This window comes from Hibiscus syriacus, unplaced genomic scaffold, assembly GCF_006381635.1.
Source record: "Hibiscus syriacus cultivar Baekdansim isolate YM2019G1 unplaced genomic scaffold, ASM638163v2 tig00113721_pilon, whole genome shotgun sequence".
NCBI classification, from domain to species: domain Eukaryota; kingdom Viridiplantae; phylum Streptophyta; class Magnoliopsida; order Malvales; family Malvaceae; genus Hibiscus; species Hibiscus syriacus.
In genome coordinates this window covers 171,695-191,107 of record NW_024063468.1, presented here as the reverse complement: position 1 = coordinate 191,107, position 19,413 = coordinate 171,695, and the positions used below count along the sequence as shown (strand labels likewise).

At 37.1% G+C, this 19,413-nt stretch overlaps 2 protein-coding genes and 1 pseudogene across 2 annotated transcripts; 2 read left to right on the top strand and 1 right to left on the bottom strand.

The window, feature by feature from the left end:
- Positions 1-6,751: 6,751 nt before the first annotated feature.
- On the top strand, positions 6,752-7,162 carry LOC120186927. The gene has a single exon (XM_039190749.1). It carries the CDS (start codon positions 6,752-6,754, stop codon positions 7,160-7,162), a length of 411 nt encoding a protein of 136 aa, XP_039046680.1.
- Positions 7,163-7,572: 410 nt separating this feature from the next.
- LOC120186926 lies at positions 7,573-11,113 on the bottom strand (annotated as a pseudogene).
- A 4,325-nt stretch (positions 11,114-15,438) lies between these two features.
- On the top strand, positions 15,439-17,946 carry LOC120186815 (WAT1-related protein At5g64700-like). The gene is made up of 8 exons (XM_039190655.1): positions 15,439-15,677; positions 15,770-15,832; positions 16,595-16,711; positions 16,799-17,036; positions 17,124-17,282; positions 17,365-17,516; positions 17,608-17,871; positions 17,902-17,946. Exons 1-7 carry the CDS (start codon positions 15,481-15,483, stop codon positions 17,834-17,836), a joined length of 1,155 nt encoding a protein of 384 aa, XP_039046586.1. The 5' UTR covers positions 15,439-15,480; the 3' UTR covers positions 17,837-17,871; positions 17,902-17,946.
- Positions 17,947-19,413: the final 1,467 nt, after the last annotated feature.

Sequence of the window (19,413 nt, the reverse complement as noted above, 5' to 3'; positions counted from 1 at the left end):
TGTTCTAATACACGGCGGTTCACAGAAATTGTCAAAAACGATCCAAAGAAGCCAGATTCGAGTGGGAGCGATGGCTGCAGACGAAGGGAAGGTGAAAATTGAAAAGTTCGATGGTGCGGACTTTGGATTTTGGAAGATGCAAATTAAAGATTTTCTGTACCAGAAAAATCTATATCAACCCCTATCAGGAAAACAACCAGAGGGCATGAAGAATGAAGACTGGGCTCTTCTTGACAGACAAGCCCTCGGAGTTATCCGACTGACGTTATCCCGCAATGTTGCTTTCAACATAGCAAAGGAAAAGACCACGGCGGGTCTTATGGCTGCTCTCTCCAGTATGTATGAGAAGCCATCGGCCTCAAACAAAGTTCATTTGATGAGACGATTATTCAATTTGCGGATGGCGGAAGGGGCATCGGTGGCACAACACCTAAATGAACTCAACACAATCACAACCCAGTTGAGTTCAGTGGAAATTGAATTCGATGATGAAGTTCGAGCTTTAATTCTCTTATCATCTCTACCAGACAGTTGGAATGCTACCGTTACAGCAGTCAGCAGTTCGTCGGGAAACAGCAAATTAAAATACGACGATGTTCGGGATCTGGTACTGAGCGAAGAAATTCGACGGAGAGAATTGGGTCAAGCATCAACCTCCTCAGCCTTGCACACGGAGTCCAGAGGGAGAACTTCAGAAAGGAATTCAAATCGTAGCAGATCGAAATCCAGAAGGGGAAAATCAAGAACAGGAAATAAAGATTTTACCTGTTATAATTGCGGCAAGAAAGGTCACTTCAAAAGAGATTGCCGAGCACCGAAGAAAAATACCGGCGCACAGGAATCTGCCAACGTGACAGAGGAGACATGTGATGCCATGATTCTAAGCGTCAACAGTCCGATTGAATCATGGATCTTGGATTCAGGGGCATCTTTCCACTCCACCCCATGCCAAGAAATCATGGAGAACTATGTCAGTGGTGATTTTGGGAAGGTTCATCTTGCTGATGATGAAACCTTGAAGATCGTCGGAAAAGGAGATATCCGACTAAAGCTGCCAAACCAGACCACCTGGAAGCTGACAGGAGTGAGACATATTCCTGGCCTGAAAAGAAATCTGATTTCTGTTGGACAGCTTGATGGAGAAGGATATAGTACAACTTTTTCAGGCTGTGAATGGAAGATTACCAAAGGAGCACTCGTCATTGCTCGTGGTAAGAAGACTGGTACTCTCTATGTAACCTCAAATTTAGAGAATATCATTGCAGTAGCAGATGCTGATGGAAAATCAAACCTATGGCACCAAAGGCTTGGCCATATGAGCGAGAAAGGGATGAAGATACTTTTGTCAAAAGGGAAGCTGCCGGATCTAAAGAATGTAGATGTCGGACTATGCGAGGATTGCATCTTTGGAAAACAAAAGAAAGTCAGCTTTACAAAGATTGGCAAGACTCCCAAGGCAGAAAGGTTAGAATTGATTCATACTGATGTATGGGGACCATCCCCAGTTCCATCTCTTGCAGGCTCACTATATTATGTCACCTTCATCGATGATTCAACAAGGAAGGTGTGGGTTTATTTTCTGAAGAAGAAATCAGAAGTCTCTGATACCTTCAGAAAATGGAAGGCCATGGTGGAAAATGAGACTGGTTTGAAAGTCAAGCGGTTGAGGTCTGACAATGGAGGAGAGTACAGAGACAGTAGATTCAGAGATTTCTGCGCAAACAATGGGATCAAGATGGAGACAACAGTTCCCATAACACCACAACAGAATGGTGTAGCAGAGCGCATGAATAGAACTCTAAATGAACGTGCCAGAAGCATGAGGATACATGCCGGATTGCCCAAATTTCTATGGGCTGAAGCTATCAACACTGCAGCTTACCTGATCAACCGTGGGCCCTCAGTTCCTTTGGATGGCGGAATACCAGAGGAAGCTTGGAGCAAGAAAGAAATAAACCTTTCACACTTAAGAGTGTTTGGTTGTATTTCTTATGTACACATAAACTCTGCTGAAAGAAGTAAACTTGATGCCAAGTCCAACAAATGTGTCTTTGTTGGTTACGGTGGTGATGAGTTCGGTTACCGGTTTTGGGACTACGAAAATCGAAAGATCATCAGAAGCAGAGACGTCATTTTCAATGAAAATGTGATGTACAAAGACAGGTCAACCGCAGAATCAAGTAATATCGAAGCTGAAACAAAGGAATTTGCTGAGTTCGAGGAGATTTCTGGAAATGATGTTCAGATCAGTCCTGAAACAGTTCAAGAGGAAGAACCAGGCACACCAGAACTGAGACGCTCCTCCAGAATTCCTAAACCAACCCAACGGTATTCGCCTTATTTGCACTACTTGTTGCTGACTGACAATGGTGAACTCGAGTGCTATGATGAAGCGATGCATGTGGATGATTCAGTCAAGTGGGAGTCTTCTATGAAAGATGAGATGGACTCACTTATGTTAAATCAGACGTGGGAATTAGCTGAATTACCACCAGGCAAGAAAGCGCTCCATAACAAGTGGATTTACAGGATCAAAGAAGAGCACGATGGGAGAAAACGCTACAAAGCAAGATTGGTTGTCAAAGGCTTTCAGCAAAAAGAAGGTATTGACTACAATGAAATTTTCTCTCCAGTCGTAAAACTGTCTACAATCAGACTGGTGTTGAAAATTGTAGCTGCAGAGAATTTACATCTTGAGCAGTTAGATGTAAAGACAGCTTTCCTTCATGGTGATTTGGAGGAAGAAATCTATATGAGGCAGCCAGAAGGTTTCATAGAGGCAAACAAGAAAAACCTGGTATGTAGGTTGAAAAAGAGCTTGTATGGTTTAAAACAAGCTCCTAGACAGTGGTACAAGAAGTTTGATAGTTTCATGAGTAGCAGTGGTTTTACAAGATGCCAAGCAGATCATTGTTGCTACATCAAGAGGTTCGACAACAACTTCATTATTTTATTATTGTATGTTGATGACATGCTCGTTGCAGGCTCAGATATGCAAGAGATTATAAACTTGAAGCAAAAATTGTCGAAGCAGTTTGCTATGAAGGATATGGGCGCTGCAAAGCAGATTCTTGGGATGAGGATCAAGAGAGACATAAAGTCGGGGACTTTGATGTTATCACAGGCTGAATACATTAACAAAGTACTCTCCAGGTTCAACATGCAAGATGCTAAACCAGTAAGTACACCTTTAGGTGTTCATTTTAGACTCTCCAAAGAACAGTCACCAAAGACGGAGGAAGAACGTGCACACATGGTGAAGGTGCCACATGCCTCAGCAATTGGAAGTCTAATGTATGCCATGGTTTGTACCAGACCAGATATTGCTCAAGCAGTGGGAGCTATTAGCAGGTACATGAATAATCCGGGAAAAGTACACTGGGAAGCAGTCAAATGGATCCTCAGATATCTGCGGGGTACTACAAACAAAGCACTTTGTTTCAAAGGTGGAGATACGATACTAACAGGCTATGTAGATGCTGACTTAGCCAGAAATGTCGACATCAGAAGAAGCACTACAGGGTATGTCTATACTCTAGGAGGAACCGCAGTGAGTTGGGTTTCTCAACTACAGAAGATAGTTGCTCTCTCCACAACTGAAGCAGAATATGTCGCTGTTACGGAAGCCAGCAAGGAGATGGTTTGGCTCCAAAGCTTCTTGGAAGAGTTAGGCAAGAAACAAGAAAACAATGTCTTGTATTGCGACAGTCAAAGTGCTATCCATCTAGCGAAGAATCCGTCTTTTCATTCCAGGACGAAGCATATACAATTGCGATATCATTTTATCCGGTCTCTTCTGGAAGATGGGATTTTGAAACTTGAAAAGATTAGCGGAGCTCAAAATCCGGCACACATGTTGACAAAGACGGTGACCACAGACAAACTGAAGTTGTGTTCAACTTCAGTTGGCATGCTAGAGTAACAAGACTAGAAAAGCTGCTGCATTGATCGAGGTGTGAAGACAGATTAAAATCAGTCTTCAAGTGGGAGATTGTTGAAATTCAAAAGCACATGGCGTGGAAATTCAATGCATGGGCGGCTACACAATTCAACAATAATTAGGTTGCCTAATTTTGTTGAATTTGGGCAAGGGTTAATCACCAAATTGAGCCATTGTATTTTAGGATAATTACAAGATTAGTCCCTAAGTTTCAACTATAAATACCCTAGCTCATTTAGCTTCAAAATCATCCCAAAACATTTCTTTCTTCCTATACAAGAGAGCTTTCTTGTGAGTAGTGAGTGTTTTGTAAACACCTGTAAATTTTCTCTCTTAGTAAAAGATCTGCAGCAGCTCGGAGACGTAAGCACAATTGGCTGAACTCTGTTATCAATTTTCGGGTATTATTTTTCCGCTTTTATTTCGCATTCTCACTAATCTGGTTATAGGGAAATTACTTGTACTGGGTTTATTTTCCTAACATGCTCGCACAGCCACCCATTGTCGGTCCCGGGGATGATTGAGCAAGAATCTCGAGGCGGTGGTCGGATTGTACAACGCTGCTGAGGTTTTAAGAAATTGAAGCAATACAAACGATAATATCATAGGTATATGGGGTTCTGATAATTAGGAGACTTTCTTGGGCTTTAGGGTAAATGCCTATAATATGAGACCTTGTTGATCAGCGTATAGAGTCATCACCGTAGTTTTCCCCGGCGGTTTTCATGGCAGGGTGAGGGTTAGAAATGGATATTGTTGGAGTTGGTTGTGGCAGTTATGTCCATGGACACTTATAGCAACCATCACCTCAGGTCCCTGTAGTATGATCGAAGCCCTTCTTCTCGAACTTTTTTCTCAATTCGATTTGAGTATAATATTATTTTATTTATCATCGACTCGATTCAGATTTAATGAAGTTTCATCTAAATCAAAATACCTGATTTTTGGGTAAAAATTTACACTTGACACACATAAATTTTTTTATTTGATAGAATAGAGATCTAATTTTAAAAAATGGGGAAGTTTTTTTATTTTATAAAAAAACCGCTAATTTTGTTAAGAATAAAAAATACCCATAATTACAATGAAGATTTACAAGTATAATAATAAAGGTAAACGAACTACAAAAGGGGATAAAGTTATTGAAAGACCACCGATAAATCACAAATCATAATCAAGCGATGTAAGAAAACTATCTACGAATGCAAAACTCATGTCAAATTCAATCTAAGGGTTCAAAGCATGGAAGATCAACATGATAACAAATAAGTGTCATCTTGATCAGTTGTGGCAATGTCAAATCCAACACTAAGACTTATCATAGTAAATTATAAAAAAAGTTGACTTGATCTATAAAAAATGACGTAAATTATATAAAGAAAAAGACAGAAGGAGAGGGAGAGAACACTAGGGTTTCTTGTCTTAAAAATAAGGAGAGTTATCATAGTAATTATCCACATATACTATAATATTATTTATGGGTCGGATTGAATATTTTCATCTTAAACCTGAATCTAATATGACCCTATCCTTTAAAAATTATTACCTAGACTCTTTTAAAGAATTTTGACCTTGCAAGATTAGGTCAGGTTAATACCCATTGAAATTGAGTCAAGTGTCTATCAGAAATTATTATTTAATACAAATTAATAACATATTTGGAAATGAATCACTAAACATTCAATGTCTCGATCCACTTTGATTAGTTTGGATTTTACATTTATTATTGTCATCTTTATTAAATAATAATATTTAAAATAGTCTCAAAGATTTTTCTCTTTATTAATAGGAATAATATAAATGTTTGTCATGAATTAATCCTATATTAATATAGTCGAAGAAAACCCTAAATATTCATTGTTTAAATATCAATAGGGATTATTATAATAACTCACTGTCTCAAACCTTTATATAATCTACAACTTAATGAAAGCTATATATAAAGTAGTAGTTAACAAAGTATTAAGGGGATGATATGCATTAGTTAGTGAATTTTAAAAACTAGGATAAATTATGCATCTAGTATGTAAATTATCAGTTTTGATATGTTTTAGTATTTAAACTTTCATTTTTTCAAAACCATACCTAATATTTAGTTTTTGTTTCATTTTAGTACCCATTGTTAAAAACTTAATGCGTTTAGTACCTAAACTATCAATTTTGGTCTGTTTTAGTACCGAAACTTTCAAAAAATTTCAAAACTTAACGTTGAATTTTGAACACGGGTACTAAAATGAAATAAAAACTAAACTTTAGGTATGATTTTGAAAAAATTAAAAATTTAGGTACTAAAACAGACTAAACTGATAGTTTAAGTACTAAACACGTAATTTACCCATTTTAAATATTAACTAATACACAATGGAAAACCTGTAAACCGCTACGGACAGCTAAGGACAGAAGCAAAAGGTTTATGGAAACTAAAGATATCATTCTCCTAATTCTTAGCCCAAAACGCGGATTATAACATAAACTGAACAGCTTCCACGGCCTCGGTTTTCACTCGGTCTTAGTATTTATAGTACTTATTACGTTAAAAACAGAAGGTTCATTATTGTTTTATAAAGTTTTCTCCTTTTAGGTTTTGACGACCAAGATTCTCATTCCTTTTCCTTGTTTTCCATTTTATGTACATGAAACCTGCGTTGGTTTCTTCAAGATTTTGCTCTCTGAATTGGGAAACAGCGAAAACACCGAGGGAGCTTCCCTTTTTTGCAGCTACCAAAAGGGAAGCTCGGCCTTGGTCGTTTATATTATTATATATTGTTACCGGTTCCCTTGGCTGAGAGAAGAACCCACCAATCATCAAACATGGCGGTGTTGTTTTTGATCACGTTCCGTGATCATGCATTGTTGCTGCAGTTGTTGCTGCTGGTGCTTGTTCCCTTGTCTTCTTCCTCCAGTTTTCGGCCGCAACATCCATTCTCGGCCATACGGCTGCCCTCCGAAGCCAACCCGTGCGCCCGTTCGACGCGGCCTAATTCCTGCCCCGTTAACTGCTTCATGGCGGACCCTGTTTGCGGAGACAACGGAGTTACCTACTGGTGTGGGTGTGCCGATGCTTATTGCGCGGGTGTTAAAGTTGCGAAGATAGGGTTTTGTGAGGCAGGTAACAGTGGTGGAAGTGGTGGAGAGGTGTCTTTCCCAGGTCAAGCGCTGCTTTTGGTGCATATAGTTTGGCTCATTCTTCTGGGATTCGCTGTTTTTTTAGACCTCATGTGAATGCTTGTTCTTCCTCAAACCAGAACGAGGCCTCTTTTTTAAATCCTCAACTTTTTAGTGGTACTGGTAACTGGTACAGACAAATGCATGGGTTGATTTAAGTAAGCTTTAAATCTTTCATCTCGTGGCCATCATTTTACTCGCTTTCATCTCTTTTCTATTTCATGATCATATTGGTTACCATAATATGTCGATGCTCATTTCGAATATCAAAGAGGTATTTGGATTTGTACCAATAACTTGATCCTTACACATATCAATGTCTGTTTGATTTGTATTTACATGCATGGGAATCTTATATGAAGAAGAAATCATATCAAATGAAAAATGCTTGAATTTAACTGCAGATGATACTTAAACTGTTAAGAATCTTTTAACTAGTATCAAAGTAGTCTCCATACCCAGAAACACTATCTGGTTTCAAGCAATAGAATTTTAGTAAAATCAATTTCCTTTTTCTTGGGGCTCTGGAGTGAAAATCCCGGTTGACCATGACTCGTGTTCCTCGCTTCCCTTGATCTAGAAGGTTCCAAGGTTTCACCTTCAGACTCTCCGGAAGGAGCATCCTTTATGCTTTTGGGTAGCTCATGGGAAACGTTTGTGTGAGAAACATCTGTAGAAGTATTTTTGACCAGGCTTTTGTACTTGGTGAGAGCTTGAGCAATCATGCTTGCAGGATTTGCAGTAGAACAAGAAGCAACATCGGTGTGCCATAACAAATAAGAAGAAAGGACAAGTTCAAGCAGAAAGAAGGACTAAACATTGATAACATATACGGGCAACAGATGTATGCTATCTCTCTTTTACCTCCTTGGCAATATTACTGAATGCTTGAACATACTACTCTGCAATCCTCAAACTTGCCGCCTGTAAAATAAACCATAAATTTTAGTCCCCTCTTTACTTAGGAATGAACATACTTCAAGTACCTATCACCTACACGTTTTCCAATCCCATCACAGGAAATGAAAGTTTTTACACATCCTTTCAAAAAAAAAATTTTTTTACACAAGCACACACACCAGGAATGAAAGTTTTGCGACTCTTGGGCATAGAGTATTTAACGTTTATAGGTATCACATTGCCCCATCGCGTTTTCCAATCCCATCACAGGATGACAGGAGTACAAGATGCCATAAATCAGACAGGGAAATCTTATATGAATCCTCTAATAGTTTCAGGAATGATAGAAAAGTTGGCACCTAATATGCACACTAACACACACAATGACAATGATGGAAGAATCTTACCTCAACTCCTCCGTTCTCCTTCAAGGACTGCGACACCAAGGCAATTCCTTTAGCTGTAGCTTGGGCTCTAGCAAGGATGGCCTCAGCTTCACCTGATAAATGTGTTTGTAAAGAAGGAAATTTTGAAGACACGAACAGAATAATGAAAAGGGACAAGAACAACAATAAAATCATTGTTTGATCATTTAGTGCTGCCCATATGATAAATAATCAAAATTAATCACCCACATCAACTTCATTTACTATTCATATAAAGCCCCTCAATTTTTAAACATTATGACTGCTTACAAGTTGATGATCACTAACCTTGTGCTCGGTTGATTCATCTGATTGAGTAAATTAAATTTCAAGAAGAAAGAAAATTCAAAGAAAGAAAACGAACCACAATCTTTTCGTTGAGAGTATCTCTCTCTTCGAAGGTGTCGAGGGTAATTTTAACAAGCTCGCTACGCATGGTAGTTTGAGCGAGCTGAATGATGGCATAGATTGGGTTCTCAACGCCATAAGAAGCCAGCTTGGGATCCACAATCTGCAAAGGTTCCAAAGCAAATTATAAACCAACAGGTTTTAAAGATTGAGCAAGAAGGCAAAGAAAGGGGGATGGAATGGAAGAAAGACCTTGACATAGAGAACGCCATCAATGAGAATGCTGACATTGTCTTTGGTAATAGCTGATTGGTCCGGGATAGGAATAGCCTCTTCCTTGAGGGAATGAACGTAGGCAATCCGATCCACGAATGGGATAAGGAAATGTATTCCGGACGGAAGCGTTTTCAAGTATTCCCCGAACCTTTCTATCACGTAGGCTTTTCTCTCCGGTACGATGCGGATGCCCCAGTTTAATGGAGGTGCAACCTCGTACCTAAAAGAATTGAATAAAAGTTGATCTGTTGGGTTCTAGAATAGAATATAGAAACGAAAATGCCTTGTAATATACGATTTTGACCAATTTTTTTTGGATTTGTCAAAATGACCAAGTAAATCGCAATGCGATCGATAATTCGCAATGCGATCGATAATTCGTAACGCGATCTCCGAAATCGCAAATTAGTTTCCAGATTCGCAACGCGATAGTCGAAGTTCGCGTTGCGATTCATTCCCAATTCGTCGCGACAGGCGAAGTTCGCATTGTGATTCATTCCAATTCGTTGCGACAGGCGAAGTTCGCGTTGCGATTCAGTCCAAATTCGTTGCGACATGCGAAGTTCGCGTTGCGATTCATTCCAAATTCGAAGACATATATTACCACGACCACGACCCGACCCGAGACGGGACGGCGGCGGCAGCGGCGCACGAGAGTCCCCCTTGTTCTCTATCACTCAATAAGGAAGTGGGAAAGCCAAGCCTTAAATACCATTCCCAATAGTATTTCCAATACTATGTGAGATTGAGCATTACCAACACTTGTTTCCAATACCATTACCTTCATTGTCTGTAAGAGTTTAATTTTGAAACTAAAAAAATATTTATTCGAATAAATAACTTACCCTTTGAGGACTTTGATCATAAATGAAGTAATTGCTAAAACTAACTCTGATTCGGGTTCTTATAGTGTTCAAATGACTTACTTGCAAAGAGTAGATAATGACCAAACAACTCGATATGTTTCTTTTGTGTCATTATCAGCTAGTTTTCGTAGCATCCTCAGTTGAAAACTTCCATAATTGTCTCCTTTGCATTTGTTTGGTTAATATTTTTCTTCCATCAAAGTCCTCAAAGGGTAAGTTATTTATTCGAATAAATATTTTTTTAGTTTCAAAATTAAACTCTTACAGACAACGAAGGTAATGGTATTGGAAACAAGTGTTGGTAATGCTCAATCCCACATAGTATTGGAAACACTATTGAGAATGGTATTTAAGGCTTGGCTTTCCCACTTCCTTGTTGAGTGATAGAGAACAAGGGGGACTCTCGCGCGCCGCCGCCGCCGCCGTCCCGTCTCGGGTCGTGGTCGTGGTCATACGTGTTTTCGACACGTCCGCGCGAATTCTATCTTTTTAGAGAAACTTCTTAAGAAACAAATGCAATATTTGGACTATCGCAACGAATTTGGAATGAATCGCAACGCGAAATTCGCCTATCGCAACGAATTTGGAATGAATCGCGACAGGCGAAACGCGAACTTCGCCTGTCGCAACGAATTGGAATGAATCGCAATGCGAACTTCGCCTGTCTCAACGAATTGGAATGAATCGCAACGCGAACTTTGCCTGTCGCAACGATTTGGAATGAATCGCAACGCGAACTTCGACTATCGCAACGAATTTGGAATGAATCGCAATGCGAACTTCGACTATCGCAACGAATTTGGAATGAATCGCAATGCGAACTTCGACTATCGCGTTGCGAATATGGAAACTGATTTGCGATACCCGAGATCGCGTTGCGAATTATCGATCGCATTGCGATTTACTTGGTCATTTTGGCAAATCCAAAAAAAGTTGGTCAAAATCGTATATTACAAGGCATTTTCGGTCACTGAGGTTATTTATATTATTACAGAAATTTTAAACTACCTGATGCCAGGATCACGACCGGTGCGAAGAAAGCGGACGGTGGTGGCGAACGGCGGTGAAGAGAGACGCGGAGTGGAAGAAGAAGAATGCTGGCGTAAAACGGCGTTTGAGAAGGATGATTGTTGGAGATATCTAAGAGTCCTAACGGCGTTGTTCAGGGAATTCACTCTCCAAATCTGACCCATTCTAATGTTGGGCTATTCAAAATAATAAAAGAAATCAAAATTGTAACACAAGAAAATTAGAGACAATATTCATCAAGAAAACCCATTAATAAAATAAAATATTAAATTCAAAGATATGAATAAAACGAAATATTCAAATGAGAATGACGTTCAACATCAAAAGAATTAACTAATTTTCATAAAATTTTCATCTCTGTCGAGACGCTCTACTAAATCATAAAGGAGTAGTGAGCGAACTAAATAGTTTAAAAAATTACTTTGTTACATAATTTTGATTATATCGGTAAACAATATCTTACCAAAGATATAATTTAACAATACGTAACTACCTACAAACCAATTAGAAAATAAATATTGTGAAGATGTTTGTGCAAGCATCAACACGACTTAGAGGTATGCGAAAACATGCCACAATAGTAGAGAAAAAGTGTGTAACAAAGACATAAATCCTTATTTAAAATTGATTAAAGAAAAATAAAAGGATTTAGCATGAAAAAGAACAAGAAACATAATAATCATCTGCGGTCAGCAACCAATATTAAGATTAGTGCCACCATCGACTAAACAAAAATGAAAGGAAAAGAGGAGGGCGACACAAAATATTAAGAGACAAAATAGGTCAGAGAAAAAGAGAGTTAATCATTCTTAAAGTTGATAAACGGGTACAATTTCGTAGATTTTACATTGCATCGTGGACGTGAGTGGATGTAAAAAGTCATACCAGCCGTGGGTAATGGGTAGATGATGGGTTTAAGACCTTATATGTATCGCATCCGCACGCTACATCCTCTCCACATTCGCCTTCCCACTAACTACCCATTGTATAAATTTTTGATATTATGAATTTATACATAATTTTAGAGACTATTCTGTAAATATTAAAATTTTATAGGACATGACTTGTAATTTAACCAAATGTTAGGTATAAAATTTTTAAGAATTGAAGACTTTAATTATATGTTAGAGTATAAACATTTTATAGGACATGACTAAGGATGGTTCTATATGTTTTTAAGGTTCAGGTTCGAGTTTGAAGTTTCAATCGAGTTAAGTTTGATATTTTTTTTATTTCGAGTTTTTTCGAGCTTTAGTTCATGGTTTTGAGTTCGAGTCGAGCTTGAAATTTTAGACTTACGAGCTTTCGAGTCGAGTCAAGCTCCTCAATCCTTGAGCTCGACTCATTTACAGCCCTAGACATGACTTGTAATTTAACCCACAAACTAAAAAAATATGTGTTTGTCATTTATATTTTTAGACTTTAATTATATATTTTATTATGGTGTTTTATGTATTCAACCCTTGATTTATTTCAAATTTTATGTTAATCCTTAACTCAGTTAATCGTTGGTTTACTATATTATGCTTCTTAATTGATGTATTTGTTTTATGTTTTTTTTGTTTATGTAATATGTTAGACTGGTATGAGCATATACAAGATAGATGGTGGATATCTAATCGGATAGTAGATTTAGAGGTGGATTTGAGAACATACTTACGCGGGCATGTGTTAATTTAAAAATTTTATCCGTGGAAGATGAGCAGGTGTTAATTTAAAAATTTTAAAAATATGTTCACTTAATAAATGAACGAACACGAACTGAGGTGTGTTCAGTTCATTTATGTCAAGCTCACTCATTCATTTATGCTCATGAACAAACTCGTTTACCTGATTCACTTTTTCATTCTATTTTTTACATTTTAAATATTGGTGAAGATAAGGTTAAATAGAACACATGATAAAAGTTGTATTTTAAATTATGAATTTTAAGGAGTTTAAGCCCTAGTGGCATAGTTTTATCATTTTTCTTTAGCTCGCAAATGAAATTAAAATCGAATATATAAACAAATAATAAACAAACACTAAAACAATACTAAACGAACATAGACACGTTCGTGAACATATAAACAAACACGTTCACAAACATTAAACGAATGCTAAACGAACATGATTATAAACACGTACGTGAACATATAAACGAACACGTTCGCAAACATTAAACAAACGCTAAATAAACATGTTCATGAAAATATAAACGAACACGTTTGTAAACATTAAACCAGCATGTTCATGAACAATAAATAAATGAACACAAATACCCTCAAAAATAAAAAAACGAACATGAACACGATATTGACCTTTTACTTCTTTGGTCTAGGTAGCTAGTTTTTGTGTCAATGATTATAATAAAATCTTTTAATTATAATTTAATTTACGTTTACGATTAAACTTGCAAATCTCCATTGTAATTCTTAATATTTATATTTTTAATAAAATTAACGGTTTTCTATATAAAAAATTCAAACTGACTTTTAAGGCAATAATAAAATCCTATTTTATCACAAAAATCGTTTAGGCAAAATCATATTATTAATTGGACTTTAGTAATTTAAAAAATTTAAACATACTTTTAGGTAATAATAAAACCCTATTTCACCTATTAAGAACATAATTTTCGTATATTTATATTGGAAATAGTAAATTCAGAAATTAGAAAACAGATAAAGGTTAAACCGTAGTGGTTTTCTCCATCATCCCCCCCACTCTCTCTCTCTATTGTTTCTCTTTATAATATGTGTCAATTTCTATAAATTAGATCGATTTATTTTCTTTGATTTTATTTAATTGACGGTGATACCAGTTTTAATGATGGTTGTCAATTGTCGGTTGTATTTTCTTTTAATTTTTTTATTTTTTAATAAGAATAATTATGTCTTTGTGACATGTTTGTCTGTAATTTTATGACACGTTTTTCTCTATATTTTTGTAGTTTTCGGTCGTTTGACCGTTGTTTCCGTTTATCTTTTTTCTCAGGATTGGATTTGGCATCACCATAACTAATCAAGATGACATTTATTTGTTATCATACCGATCTTTTCTGCTTTGAATCTTCGGGTTGATTTATATACGTGTTTTGCGTTCGTGGATAGTTTTCTAATGTCGCTTGACTTTGATTTGCGATTTGTCGGTGGTCTTTCAATAAGCTTCATTCCTTCTATGGTTCATTTGTCGATGCAGTTATATTTTTTTTTGTATCTTTATTTTGTTCGAACGTTGGTTAGGTTTTTAAACCTTTTCCTTCTTTGGTCTAGGTGAGTGATTTTTGTGTTAATGGTTGTATAAAAATTTCTTAATTATAATTTAGTTACCTCATGTTTTTAACGTTATATTTTTAAATGTTTGGACTGCTACCGCCGTTAAATTTGTCGTTAAATGAACGTGTCGCTTTTATAAAATTTTAAAAATTTAGATTTTTTTTAAAAAAAATAAAAATTTCAAAATTATTTAAACATGACACGTGTTACTTAACGATGAAATTTAACGTCCGTTATGACCGAGACATGTAAGATTGGAAAGAACAAACATCAAGATTACAAAAAAAAAATTAAAACACCTACACAGAAAAAACAATAGTGTGATTTGGACACTTATTTTTTATTACCAACACAACACCTCGAACAATTAATAATTTTCCTTCCGAGTATCACAAAAAAACTACGGTTTTAATCGCGTTTCTAATGCACAAGCATCTCCATATTAGTTTCAAAAGTTTAGTAACACCATACTCGTACAGCGACGAACAGCCATCGGCCTATGAAAACACAATAAAATAAAGGCAGATTTGCTGCCAGTTCCAGTACTCTTTTGGCTGCTGAATCATTTCCAAATTGCGGAAAAGAGGCTCCAACACCAGCTGTTCCAAGCTATCCGTCTGATTTTCTCGGGAAAATTCCATTCTCAACTTTCCCTGTGGTCACCACTCATTTCATATTTTGCATCCGAAAAAGACTTGATCCATTTCATTATCTGCACTACATTTTCACGACATATGATATAATACATCCGTCTAGTTTTATCTTTTTGTCAAATTTCTAGCGATTTACAGTTTAATAGAGAATAAATGCTTTTGGTGGACCTGTGTAGGATTCACCATATGGGGGGGGGATGTAGGTAGATGAATAAAGCTAAGAAAAAACGCCATTATTAAACAGAAAGTTTCTTAGTTGAATTCCCCAGAAGAGTAAATTTACTGTTTAAAAGAGTGGATTACATGTTTCGCTTAAAGATGTGTATTATGAGAATATGCCAATGACTGCCGCACAGTTCTCTGACTCGTAATATATATGCCATGGCATCTGTTTCAGACTTTTTCTCTGCATTTATTTCTTCTTTCCTGTTGACCCGCTTCGGGCTTTGTTTTTGACTCTTTTTGTGTGTGTTCATTGGGAATCAGAAACCGAAAACTGTTGACACTGACAGCCGTTCCCCGCTCTCTGTTTCGAGTTTAATTTTGGGCTTTTAGTAGTTTTCCCTCTCTTTCAGTAGCTATTCGTATCGAGATTTTTCAGTAGGAGAAGGAGGACCGGCGATGGTGGCAACGGCGAAGAGATGGTTGGTTTGGTCGCAGATGGTGGCCAGCATGTTGGCGGTGCAGGTCTTCGCCACCGGACAACAGCTGCTTTCTAAAGTCATACTGAATCAAGGAACCTTCATCTTTTCATTCATGGCTTACCGGCATTTGGTCGCCGCCCTCTGCGTCGCTCCTTTTGCTTTCTTCCTCGAAAGGTTTGCTCCCCCGTCCCCGTTACAATTAATAGTATTTCCATTTGTTACATGTTATTGTTTTGCTCCACATTACCGGTCCGCCATGATTGCAGAGCTGATTCAAAGAAGCTGGCCTGGTCGACATGGTTCTGGCTCTTCATCAATGCCTTAACCGGGTAAGCTGCTAGTTGATTCCCAGTTTACTTAAGCATTTCGAATGATCTGGGAACTCTACCTTGTTCAATATGGTATAATTAAGGTCAATATAGTTAGGCTTTGCTTTCTCAAATTGATTTAAAAACTGTACAATCATTTTACATGATAAAATTTGTTAGCTACAGTCTACAGAGCTTTAAATAAGCAAAAATAAAGTAAGAATTCGAGAATCTGTGTTGATTTGGTCCAACACAGAAACCCATCATTTCATATCGATTTCTGATGACTGTAAAGGGCTGGTAGGAGATCACCATCAAGTTCCATATCTGGCTTTTTCCCAGAAAAGCATAAATTAGGCATTCCCTTTCCTTTTTCCCTTTGCCAAAGCCATACAAATTAGAAAACGTAAACTTATCTGAATCACACGGACTATTGATTGTGGATTAGGATGAATTCGATATCATAGGCAAGTCATGTTATATAGTCTTAGTTCGGTTGATATCGTTATTGCTGTTGTAACGTCTTGAAATATGAGCTACGTGTCTAGTTTTTAATCATCTGCCGAAAGATGAAAAAGAAAGCTGAAGATATGAAATTCATGAACAAGTTTTTGAACTTTGCATAAATGTACTTTAGGAATTGAATTAAAGCGATAAAGGATAGGGAGCAATAGTAAAGATGACCTAAAAAGCTTAAAATGCTTCCCGCTTTTTAATCAGCCAATCAAAAACGTATTCAAGTTCAACCAAAACAACTTTGTGCTTAACTCAATGATCACGCAGGATAACAATGGCGATGGGATTGTTTTATTATGGTCTTCGAGACACAACGGCAACATATTCCACCAACTTCCTGAATGTAATTCCGATCGTCACCTTCGTCTTCTCCATCCTTTTACGGTAATGAATCGTTTAAAAATCTGGTCTTTCGTTATTGCACATTAAAGGAACAGTGTGTGAAACTGTACAACACTGTGTCTTTCGCAGAATGGAGAAGCTGGGACTAGATAGCAAAGCAGGGAAGATTAAGACGATGGGTGCAATTATATGTGTCGGGGGAGCGCTGACGACGAGTCTTTATAAGGGAAAAGAATTCAACCTCATTCATGATCACCGCCATTTCCACTCACCTGCTGCCATGGAAGTCTCGAGCTCGAACTGGACTCGAGGAAGTTTCATGCTTGTTGGTAGCTGCTTGTGTTATGCTATTTGGTACATATTGCAGGTATGGATTGGAATCAGCTACGTGTTACCCCACTAAGTCCATTTTGTCCTTCAATTTTGTTCATTTGAGTTTACCAACTTCAAACAGGTGAAGTTGCTCCGAGTGTTTCCGTCGAGATACCGGGCAACGCTGATAACATGCATCATGGCGTCGGTCCAATCGACAGCAATCGGCCTGTGTTTAGACAGGCGAGAGGCTGCTTGGAGATTAGAGTGGAACCTGCAACTAGTAACCATAGTTTACTCGGTAAAGTAATGGCGCTATTACATTTCCCAAAGTTTTTGGTTACACACTGATGTACTTAAAATATAAGATTCTGGTTGTCCAGGGAGCACTAAGCACGGCGGCAACATTCTGCCTACTGACATGGGCGATTGCAAAGCGAGGCCCTACTTATGCCCCGATGTTCAACCCGTTGTCCCTGATATTCATCGCGGTATCGGAAGCTCTGTTACTCGGAGAACCGATGAGACTCGGAATGTATGTTCTTCTGCAAACTCCCTAGACATTCACATATCCTTCTTAACATGCACGCACTCACATTGTTACTGCAATGGATTGGTGATTTCAGCGTGGTAGGCACGGTTATGATCATAGTTGGCCTGTACTCGTTCCTGTGGGGAAGAAGGAAGGAGTCGAAATTGTCGGGCAAGGCAAATGCGGGAGATGAAGCATCACCGAAACCAGTTCCCGGATCGGAAGATATGCAGTTGAAGACCTATGAAACATCACCTGCTAATGTCAAAAGCGTTTATGCTGCCATGGAAGAAGGAGGTCTAAAAGTTGGTGTGAAGTCCTGAAATCACTAGGAGCCTCAATTTTGTAAAGGCCTAATTCAATACTGGGAAAAATATTATAACCAACCTTAATTAAGAAACTAGGAAACTAGCTAGGCTCTCGGATTTCAGAAGTATTTGACCAATAAAATTCAAGGGCTCTTTATTCTACATGATTATGTTTTTATAATATCGAAATCATATAAAGGGTTAGCGAATACAACAATTTGTCATTATCATATGTGATTGTTTGTTTCTCTATTTAGTTGTGTTAGAGGTCCATATTCCTTTTGTCCCATGCACGCATGTGTGTCCTTGTGATGGGATAATTAGCAAATCACATGATTCGACAATCGCCACTAGGCTTTTTATGGAACTTTAATAATGCATAATAATAAGTCATCTCCATCATCCCCCTCCCCTATAATTATATAAGTGTAAGTTACGTACTTTGTATCTAAACTATAAGTTTTATTTCATTTTAGTACATTTGTTAAAAATGTAACGTTAAGTTTTGAAGAAAAAAAATGAAAATTTAGGTACTAAAACGGGTCAAAACTAATAGTTTGAGTTCTAAACGCGTTAAGTTTTTAACGACATGGTATTAAGATGAAATAAAAATTAAACTTTAGGTATAGTTTTAAAAAAATTGAAAATTTAGATACCAAAATGAGCCAAAGTTAATAGTTTAGATACTAAATACATAATTTACCCTTATATTAAAGCGTTAATTATGTTAATAGTTGCTAATTTATATGTTTATAATATGATCATTTTGTTTTAATAATACATATTCTTTTTAATAAATTCTAAACCTAATTTTAATTATAATTAGAGAGAATAGAAATGAAAATCTCCAAGGGAATGAATGGGTGCTCAGCTTATGACCTAAGAATGTATGAGGCAATAAAGATGAACAGTTTAACCAGAGGTAATTAGAAAGTAGCATATGTTTTAAATAATCTCAACCATTTGACACTACACGTTCAATCACTTTGCTATAATCGCTGGTATTCGAACCCGTTGGTACTCGAACCCGAAACCTTTAGGAATAAAAATCATTCTTTTAATAATCAAGGTAATATAGTTATATAATACAAATATCGTTTACTATAGCATTTATCAGTTTTAAATTAACTGTTAATAAATGATATAAGAATTAAGTATTAAAAAAATGGGATCGTGCAATTATGAGATATAATATTGTTAGGAATTAGCATAATGGATTTGGAAAAGCAAGCGATGAGTGTAGCGGCGGATTCAGAAATTTTGTCTAATGTAGGTATGTATATATATATATTAATGAGGTATGCATAAATAAAATTTCATGATAGACATTATCAATAATATATGTCATAATCGAAGAAAATTCAGATTTAAAGGTAATCATAATATTTGTTCAGGATGTGCACATTTAATAAAATAGATGACTAATCGAAGAAAATTCGAATTTTAATATCCACCCTCGGCCCTTAATACACCCGCTACTGGATGGGTGGTCAAGAATGATTGCTTTATACTCAAACATGCATTGCATGTAGATTGTGCTAACACCCCATCTAAAGACCCCCCCCCCCTCATGACCATATTGTATCCCTTAA